Source organism: Astatotilapia calliptera, chromosome 6 (assembly GCF_964374335.1).
Source record: "Astatotilapia calliptera chromosome 6, fAstCal68.1, whole genome shotgun sequence".
NCBI lineage: Eukaryota > Metazoa > Chordata > Actinopteri > Cichliformes > Cichlidae > Astatotilapia > Astatotilapia calliptera.
In genome coordinates this window covers 40,859,939-40,870,376 of record NC_137427.1, presented here as the reverse complement: position 1 = coordinate 40,870,376, position 10,438 = coordinate 40,859,939, and the positions used below count along the sequence as shown (strand labels likewise).

At 41.1% G+C, this 10,438-nt stretch overlaps 1 protein-coding gene across 2 annotated transcripts; it reads right to left on the bottom strand.

Moving 5' to 3' along the window:
* Positions 1-1,149: 1,149 nt before the first annotated feature.
* On the bottom strand, positions 1,150-5,015 carry LOC113023379 (lysozyme C, milk isozyme-like). Of its 2 annotated transcripts, XM_026169387.2 has the most exons (6): positions 4,964-5,015; positions 2,928-3,113; positions 1,972-2,172; positions 1,724-1,787; positions 1,468-1,512; positions 1,150-1,290 (listed from the first exon to the last, which is right to left on the bottom strand). In XM_026169387.2, the coding sequence occupies exons 2-6, from the start codon at positions 3,091-3,093 to the stop codon at positions 1,221-1,223; spliced, it is 546 nt and encodes a 181-aa protein (XP_026025172.1). In that variant the 5' UTR covers positions 3,094-3,113; positions 4,964-5,015; the 3' UTR covers positions 1,150-1,220. The 2 variants fall into 2 exon arrangements, with proteins under 2 accessions (XP_026025172.1, XP_080159378.1); XM_080303252.1 differs by lacking the exon at positions 4,964-5,015 and having other exon boundaries at positions 2,928-3,238.
* Between the last annotated feature and the right edge of the window lie 5,423 nt (positions 5,016-10,438).

The window sequence follows — 10,438 nt, the reverse complement described above, 5'->3', positions numbered from 1 at the left end:
TCTAAAGAAACTGCATCAAAGACTGACCTCTAGTGGTAACAAGCCAGAATGACAACATCAACAAATTTGCTTACTCTAATATGGTTTTAATACACTGTATGATGTACACGATCACATGTTATGGTCATAATCTTTAGTAGAAATCTGATTTATGTTCCCAACACTGCACATGAAACCATGATAGCGGTATTATTTGTAACTATGCCAGGCTGAAAGAAGCACAGAATTGTTTTTAGCATTTGTTATTGCATCATATATCATGTTTGAACAAAAAGATGTCTTCATTATTGAGGATCAAAAATAATTAAACTACAGCCCTTGAAGGGCTATCACCTGCCAACAAAAAGGTCCTGCATTTGAATCAAGGTGGGATCAACCTTTCTGTGTGGAGTTTGCATATTATCCAGTACTTCAGCAGCCTAACACAGTCCAAAGACATGCATAGGGGTAAGTTAACTGGCGCTTCTAAAGCAACTGGGGTGAATAAAAACATGAAATGGTTCTGGATTTTTGACACTAAAGGACACCTTGTTCGTCTCTGTGAGGCCAACAGCCTCCGACTGTATTTGACACCTTGCAGTAAGAACAAGTTGGATAGCTCTGCACCGTCCTGCTAGAACTGTTGGGGCTCTTGACAAAGCTGAAAGTGAATCTTACTTGTCGAGTACATCCTACATCTATATTGTGTCTCCTGATGCTAAAGTTTAGTAATCAACCTCACACTGGTGATGAGTGCTCCCACTCTGCCTGCTCTGTCCTCTTTCTGGTTTTGTGTAGAGACAGGCAGGGTGTGCGAGGCAGTTCCTAAAGGAAGTACACCTACTGGCTGACTGTTTTAAAAATGGCTTGATGCTAACAGCATCTTTCTTCCTTTTAACACCTTCACCACATTCATGAACTCATCACATATATTTTGATGGTAATTGAATTTGATTGTTTTGTTGTTGCTATTCAAAACTCCATTATCTGTGTGGTCTCACTGTTTTGTTTGTGCTTTGAGCTGCTCCATGGCAGTACCTGTGCCATAGGACATTATTATCTCTACTTATCTAAGTCACTGGTTAACATTTCTGTATTCTCCTCTTCACACTGCTCATCTTAATCCACATTTCCTAGATTCAATTCAGTTCTTCCAGACAACTCTAAATCTTTACTTTACATGCTTTAGTTTTATTTTATTTTCACAAATCACTTTATTCCTGTTAACATAAGATTCATTACTAATGGCATTCAGCAAAGTACTCAGCTGCTTGCTTATCTTTGCACTTATCCTGCAAGATGAGCTTAATCCTGCAAGAGAACAGATTTGCATTAGTTTATGTATTCAAATATTGCAATTTATTAGGAATAGCATATGCACTGATCTCACAAATATCTATTCAATATTTAAATATTGAACATTATTAGTAAAAGCAACGAGTTCATCTTAAAGGTCATGTTTTCAAAACAGATAAAGACATAACTCACTCTTTCTTTAGCTCCTTCCAATGGGCTGCCCCAAAACCTTTTTCACTGTGGAAATCATGAAAATAGGCACTGAAGTGAATTTCACTGAGTACTCACGGTTCCTTCTGTTAATAATTGGTGTAGTTGCAAACAAAACATTCAACTTTCTAATCTGATCACAACAAAATCTCTCAGTTGTCATCGTGGATCTTTGCTGGTTCGTTGCATCCTGTGACATCATACCGACAAATTACATAGAAAAGACAGAAAGACCTACACCAGATCGACGAAGAGCTTCATCAGACAGCGGACATCGTCTTGTATGTCATCATCAATCAAGTCTAGAAGGAGAAAAAGAAACAAACCTTTTTCTAGTTCAGATGTAGATTCTGTTTATTTACATTGTCTAGGCTTGACGCTACAATTACATCTGATATTCTATCCATCAAATTTCAAGAAAATAACAAGTGAAAGATATTAAAAATCTACAAACGTACTTATTTGCCTGTAATGAATGATACTCACCCATGCAGTTTATCGCACAAATATTTGGTGATGAATTTGTGCCGTTACCACAGACCAGCTGATCCCAGAGCTGGAAAATGCCATAGAGTGTGTCGTCCGAGTCCCCAGAAGAATTGTTCTTCTGCCAAATGCCATCGTCTCTCAGCCCGTTACTGACCAAACTGGTGTTAAATTCTGATACGTTTTCCACAAAACAGACGACTGGAGAAGAAAAGAGAAGCAAACTGACAAATGTTTTTCAAACGACTGGGCATATATCTGTTTAATTTCCTCTGGATATTTATGGCTCCTAGAAGTTGCTAATAATTCCATGACTTAGTTTTTCCTAGCACCACCAACATTTCAAAACATGTCTTTTAACATATCTTAAACAAACCCGAACCAGTTTCACCTAACATTTTTACCACTAATCTGGTTGATCTGGAGGAAGAATATTTATCTGTGTTTGGGATCATTATCCTGTTGCAATATGAATCCTTCTCAAAGATGACAAAGCAGCTGCCATCTGGCATGTTTCTTTGCTATCACAGTGGTGCTTAATAAGTTGCTGAGAGTTTGCTTTGTCATTTCACGTGAATCGTCGGATCTCAGTTGTTCACATTAAAATGGGATTTCAGAGAGGAAACAGAGTCGAGCCCACAGTTAAAGTACCTTAATAATGAAACTAAAGCATAAGAGCAAGATAGAAGAGTGAGTTGGGCTAGCTTGCCATTTAAAGTGAACACCAAATTACTGTTTATATTAAAGATATACAAGAAAAAAGATGTCAGGCATGACTCTTGTCATACTCCCAGTTTGTTTACAAGTCTAATGTTTTGATTTCATCAGCTTTCAAAGACTCTATACGAGACTTAAAACAAATATCAATATAAAATCGAAGTCCTAAAATACAATAAATCCATTAAATTAAATCTATTTCATTTCTAAGCAGACTTCAGTGCATCGTTGCCACTTACTCTTGGTCACGAACTTCTCACTGTCCAGTCCTGAATCTTTTGCTTTCTGTGGAAGGCTGCTGGTTGCCCAGATCAGTTGGTCTCTCAGTTCACATTTTGGCACAATTCGTCCACCGGCCCAGCTGCAGCCCAGCACTACCAGGAGAAATATTCTGTGTACCCTCATCTTGAGTTCATCTGTCGTCTCTGACTCAAAGAGCATACGTGACTTAGAATATATCATCTGCAGAGCCGCTGGCAATAGGCCATCTCTTGTTCACTTTAGATAAATGCCATTCCCTGAATGGAGCACAATAGTTATCCCCACCAGCAGCCAATATCACATGGCTTCTGAGCTCAAAAGAGGGTGTGGGAAGAAAATGATATGTCTACCTGAAACTCTCTTTTCTTGTTTATAGGGCATGCCTTCATGTAGCTGAAAAGACCTGGCTGAGAGTGTAAAGGACAGACGAGGTGAAGCTGAATTATCACATTATCAGGATTCATAATTTCAGAGGATCAGGTGTTTGAGCACACAGTGTTACTACAGTAACCACAGAATGTATTAAATATAAGGCCACCTGATTCCTGAGTGCAGCTGTCATTTTATATCCAACAAAAAGAAGAACAATAACAAGTCCAGCAAAACAGCAACATAAGAAGAGCAAATCATCTTCACTCAGGAAGGAGACTAAAAAGAAGAAACCAGAAGTACAACACATTATACAAGCAGTGCTCATCTTCATTTGACTTGCAACATTACCTCATATTCCACAGTCCAAAAGTCAAAATGCTGGGTCAAAGTCTCAGGACCGTGACATAGATTGCATATTTATTCAGGTACCTGACCTGTGTGTATTTTGCTGTGCAGAACTTACCTCCAGTAAACAGACCAAATAACACGAACAATATCATCAGTTGTTTTAAAGTCAGTGAAACTTTAAAGGAAACAAAAATGAATGCACTTTATGTGTCAACATCCAAAATCGAATTTACAAAAGCTTGCCAGGTTTTCACGACTTTAACTGCAGTACGTTTTAATGCTTGATGATGATTATCATGATAAACAAAATAAGCTTATTTGAAATATTTGTCAAGAAACCTTAAAGCAGATTGTCGTGAACACAGTCACAGTTTGCTGTTCAATAATTTCTTCCCAGGCGTCATTGTAAGCCTACAAGGAAGTCATTGGTTAAAAATAATAGTGAGGGAAAAAACTGTCAACTGTGAAAACTGTAAAATTTACTGCAAGCATCACGGTTATGTCTCCACAAAACGCACGAAACAGCAACAATGATCTGACAGATAAATTCAAGCTACACAAAGTCAACCTAAAAAATAGCCTAGTCAATGTACGATGTTTGTGATGGCTGCACTTACAGCCACACAGTGGTAATTAGTGATGGGACGTTCTGTATCGAGGCTTCGGAGCGTGTGTCGAGTAATGGAGGGGGCGTTTCCGCGAAGCGCGTATCGAGGCTTGCTTCATTTATGGGAGGAGCTGAAAATGATGACGTCCGAAGCCTCGCTGCCCGGCTGTACCACGTGACTGGTTCATGAAGCGGTTCGAACTTTGCCGCAAATAATCATTTTCCATACTGCCAGCATAAATATACACAGTATACTGCCATCACTACACTATAGGTGTTTTACACACTCCTTTTGTTGTTGACATTTACAGGCTGTGTGCAAAATGCCACACTCTTCAAATTCATGCCAGCTATTATTTTTACGTCCAGTAGGTGTCCTGCTAGAGCAAATGAAGCTTCATGAAGCTTCGCGTTGGGGTGAACCAATTGGATGAAAAGCTTCAGTGCTTCATGGGGCTTCATCTGCCCATCACTAGTGGTAATATCACCATGTTAGTGTAGAGGCTTATAAGTAATATTGCATTCACATTTCTTTCTTTAAATATAGGAATTTATTTACAGAACAATAAATAACTGGTTTTGGTTTAGAATTCATTCACATATCCACATAACGCTGCATTCTAAAATAAGTGCGCACATTTTAGTTTACACTGTTATGTATGATTAATCTTTTGTTTTCTGAGTTACCTTAGTTGCAGCTGTTCCAGTCCCTTGATTAAGGAGCCAAGAGGTGGAAAAGGGGCGGAGCGAGCTTTAAAGGAAGGCTACAAATTGGTTCACGCCATAACTCGGGACCATGGGGGGGGAATTGGAGTTCATTATGTTTGGTTTAGTTAGGTTTTGTGTGTTTTACCCCTTTTCCTGTTTTTGTGGGCTGATCAGCCACTATTTAAGTTTCCCCTTTGTCTCATTAAGTTAGGTCAGTTTGTTTGAGTTATCAGTTGTGTTGTTAACTTTGAGTAGAGTTTTGTTAGTTTGACCTCTTTTATGGGCCCAAGATTTTGATTCTTTTTGCATGAGTTAACCAATTATGTTTTTTGGGTTAAATAAAAAAATCATTTTTTGGACTTTAACCTGTGCCTAAGTTTCCTTCACTGCTCGGTCCATCACAAGTGGTGTCAGGAGTGGGATCAGCAGTTGAAGGCACAGGATTTTTTTTTTCTCTTTTTTTCCCCTCTTCACTCATCAAGCCATGCACAGAATGGGAAGGAGTGGCAGAGGAGCAAAAGGAGATTGTCAAAACCAGCCAGTTGGAGTTGTAGAGCAAGTAGAAGGAGGAGAGGAAAATGGAGCCTCTGGAGGGGTGGATAGTACTGAGAGCCAAGGTAAGGAGCCGACAATGTCAGAACTGATTTCCATGCTTCGTTCTCATATGGGTCAGCAGGAGGCCCAGGAAGCAAGAAGAAGGGAGGAGTTTACCTGCCAGGAACAGCGCTTTAGAGCACTGCAACATCAGTTTCAGCTGTTGCAGGTAGAAGTGCAAGCTCGTACCTCCCCGGTCCCTGAGCCTCAAATGGAGGTCTCTGAGCCTCAAATGGAGGAACCTGAACAACCAGAGGTAGAGTCCTTTGAAGAGGAGGATCCTCCCTGTGCTGGCTCCAGTAATGAGCAAATACATCCTCAGTCAGGTCAGTCTCGCTTTTATGAACCCAGGCTGGAAAAATTGACAGAGGAGGATGATATTGAACATTTTTTAACAACATTTGAACGCATGGCTGTAGTTTGCCAGTGGCAAAAAATGGACTGGGTTTTTCATCTGATTCCTTTACTCACTGGCAAAGCAAGAGGTGCGTATGTTCATATGGATATGGATGACTCTCTAGACTATGACAAAGTGAAAGCAGCTATCCTTCAAAAATATGACATTAATCCTGAGACATATAGACTGAGATTCCGTTCACTGGAGGTAAAACCTGATGAGAATCCAAAAGAACTATATGCAAGATTGAAAGAGTTATATGAGAAGTGGGTGAAGCCAAAAGGAAAAACGGTGCATGAGGTTAGTGAAATATTAATTTTAGAACAATACTTGAGAATGCTGTCTCCTGAGTTACAGATATGGATTAAAGAACGCAATCCAAACTCTGCAGCGGCGGCTGCAGAGCTAGCTGATGTGTTTGTGGCAGCACGGAGAAAAGGACAGCCATGGAGCCACACAGCATGGAAAATGAGAGATGGTTCAAAATCTGTCCCTCACTACCAGAAAGCAGGGGTGAGTAAACCTCCAAAGAGCCAGTCTGTCAATATGCCGTCAAGACCTCCACCCAAGACTGTGATTTGTTATTTGTGTGGGATGGAGGGCCACACAAAACCTATGTGCCCAAAGAATGCTACAAAAATAACGCAGATGTGTTTTGTGCCCCGACAAAGTGTGGAGCCTAAAGTGGAGTTTGAGAATGGTTTCAAAATGACCTTAGTTGAGGTTGATGGGAAACCATTAAAGGCCCTTGTTGACTCAGGAAGTACTCAGACTCTTGTGCACCGAGACTTTGTACCCGCAAATAAAGTTAATGTGGAGACAATCCCTGTTCGCTGCATTCATGGAGATGAGAGATCATATCCAACAGCAGATCTGTACATCAAGGTACAAGGACAAACGTATATTCTAAATATTGGTGTTGCAGAGAATCTGCCATTTCCAGTAGTGCTGGGTCGAGATCTGCCTGTGTTGTTTGACTTGCTGAATCCTAGTTATACATGCAATGTTGCAGTAACAAGAGCTCAAGCTAAGAAGAAAGAGGAGTCCCTACACCCACTCCGTGCCTTGCCCTTCTATGATGCGGACATAGAGACTGCACCCGGGAAGTCTCGTAAGTCACGTGGACAGAGAAGGCAAGAGAAGTTTCTACATACTGTTGTTCGAGAAGCTCCTAGCACAGAGCCTGAGTTACCTTTGGGTTTCAAAATCCCTGTTAATATTATTGAAATGCAACATGACGATCCATCTCTAACATCTCTGTTCCAGAAAGCTGCAGAGAGGAACCAAGGAACTAAGCAAGATTTGAACAGCAGGGGGGAGTTTCTGCTGAAAGATGGCATTCTGTATCGTCAGCAGGGTTCAGCATTGCAGTTGGTGGTTCCTAGAGCAGTCCAGAAGGTGGTGCTCTCCTTGGGACACTCCATTCCATGGGCTGGCCACTTGGGAAAGCACAAAACCATGGCCCGCATTAGAAAATATTTTTATTGGCCTGGTGTGCGCTCGGATGTAACACTGTTCTGTAAAAGCTGCCCTCAGTGCCAGAAGTCTTCTCTTAAAATCCCCTCCAGAGCTCCTCTCCAGTCTCTACCAATTATCAGCACTCCATTTGAACGGCTAGGAATGGACATTGTTGGTCCTCTAGATTTTGATTCTTTTTGCATGAGTTAACCAATTATGTTTTTTGGGTTAAATAAAAAAATCATTTTTTGGACTTTAACCTGTGCCTAAGTTTCCTTCACTGCTCGGTCCATCACAATGTTATAAAGGGCTTAAAAGTCTTTGAAAGTTTTCTCACCTTTACTCTGCACACAAAGTGAAGTTAATTTATTGTTTATATAGGTTGACAGTGGCTTATTCTACAATCATAAGTGCATGAAATATAAAAGCTTCCTGTTGAGCTGCGGGGAGCGCTTATAAATTAATTAGGGCCTAGAAATTTGACTGCTATCGGGGAGGGCGTTCCCGAAGCGGGTAAAATTGACCAGCAAGGTGGGCAAACCTGGGCCTTAGAGGCTTTTAAATTAGTCGAAAAGTTAGGTACTGAGGTTTTGAAGATGAAGTGAAGATGTGATATGGTAATAGAAATAATTTACCTTGGCAGTCAGTGGCAGTCTTTTGTTATAAATGTGTGAATGTATAAATGAAGTGTAAAATTGTTATTTGGATGAATGATTAAATGTGCACATTGTTTTGAGAGGAAAGGCTGTGTGTGTGTGTGTGTGTGTGTGTGAGAAAGTATTGTGTGAATGATGCTACAAAACCGAGCTAAAGAATGGTGATCTGTGTGAAAAAAAAACTGTTAATTATCCTGAGGATTTGTGCCAAAAGAGCTCTGTTAAGTGTGCTGGATTTTGATGTGAATGCTTGCAAATGCAAAGAGCTGAGTATATTTGTGTGTGTGTGTCTGGCAGGAAGTGAACAACTTTGCATGCCCATAAAAGGAAACTGGCGGATGTGTGGAGTGTGCAACCAGAGAAAGAGAGATGTGTTAAAAATCTAGGTAGTGTTAAGAAATGGTAATGAAAATGATATTAAATAAATGTTTTAGTGTGTTAATACACGTGTCCATGGACTCTTCTCAACTTGAAAACATGAGTACAGCGGCAAAATGATAGATTAACAGAATTAGGACGAAGACAGGCCAGGCTTTGGCTTAAAAGTTTGACAGCTTCACCTCTCATTCTGTCCTTATCCTGAGAAGAAGCTTAAAGGACAGTCACTTTCCTGATGAAGACAGAAGACAGACAGAACTGCGATGGACTGACGATGTGGACTGAATCTTTGACTGACCGGACACTGAGACAAAGACTGGACCAAGGTTAGGATGAGTAAATGTTGACAAACAATTAACCACGCAGGGAAGAGAAAGGGGATGCTTTGCTTTGCTTTGCTTTTGGCAGGGGCAGGAGGAGAAGAGAGAGAGACTGGAGGTTCACATGAGAGTGTGGAGCTGGAGACTTAATCTTGCAGCTGGTAATTTTTGGTTGCTGATGTTTGCTTAAGAAAATTATGTTTTATTGACTGGGTTTAGATTATGGTATTACATTATATTGTTGGGAAAATGCCAAATGCTAAGGGGGAGAAAATTTTTGACAATACTGATGTTACCATTAACCAAAGTAGGCCACTGTAGAAGTGTGAAAACACACCGGCTCACTCCTTGGCGGCCGCTTGTCGGGGCCTGGGGCCTGGGGCTCGCTCGGGCCCCTTTGGAGGTGGGGTGCCCCCGGCCTCTCGGCCTGGGGCTCGGTCACTCAGGCACAGCTGGGGGCCGGCGGAGCTCACGGGCGCGTCACTGCAACTCCCCCTGACTTCTGCTCCGCGGCTGCTGGGCGAGCCCTCATCTGGGACTCTCCTCAGCTCTTACTGGGACAGTGGCGCGGCTGCCCCTCTGTTGGTCTTCCATGGTCTCTTGTGTTCTGGGGGCCTCTGGATGTCTGGAGTTTTGATCTCCTCCATACCTGCTTCATACCCTGGAGGACGGGGCTGTGGCCCCCCCACACTCCCTAGCAGATCATTACATGGAGAAACCTTTGGAATGCAAGCATGCTGATCCACACAGGTATGCACACATGGGTATTCACAGACGCGGACTAAAGCTTTCTTGGCTGCTGCCTCAAAGCACACTGTGCGCTGTCTATCTTGCGTGCTGCACAATATCGTTTATTATTTAGTAAATATTGATATCTATGGCTAGCTAGTTTATTGTGATGGTGCTTTGTTTTCTCTATTATTATGTTGCTCTTTGTTGTTTGCTGTCTCCTCTGTTTGTTTTTTTTGTTTGTTTTTGTTTTTTTCTCCATACAGGTGACCCAGGAGTTTTTTTTTTCTCTCTCTCTTCCCCCCCTTCTCACCGTCTCTTCTCCCCTTTGGTTTTCTTTCTTTCTCTCCCCCTCTTTCTCTCATTCATTCCCCCTGTCCTATTTATTTAAAAAAAATAAAAATAAAAAAAAAGACAAAGGATGAACTGAAGCTCTGCCATCACGTAATGTCGCATACTGCTGTTTCTGATGTCATTTAAAAAAATAAAAATAAAAAAAATAAAAAGAAGTGTGAAAACGAGAAATTAAAATTTACAACAAAGCTTACCTAAGAGAATTCAGGATGTGCTGAATAAAAGCAGCCATACTAAATATTGACTTTCACGTTGGTTGGAATTGTACAAGCCCAAGTTTTGCCTTATATGCTGTATATGGTGTTTATTGTTTGGGTTGTTTTCCATTGTAGTTTGATGTAAAAGCAGACTGGCCTGTCCTGACTAGGACAGAAAGAGCGACCTCCTCTGGACAGGAGGCACTTCTGCAGATATCAGACTTGCCACATTTATATAACATGTACTGTATATACATATGTTGGTTTGGTTCAGAAGCGTGGAAAACAGGAAAAGGACCCCCATGTGGGATTCAGGAGATGGAATGTAAAATCAGTGGGTAGATTTATTAAGAAACTCTCAAAGCAAACAC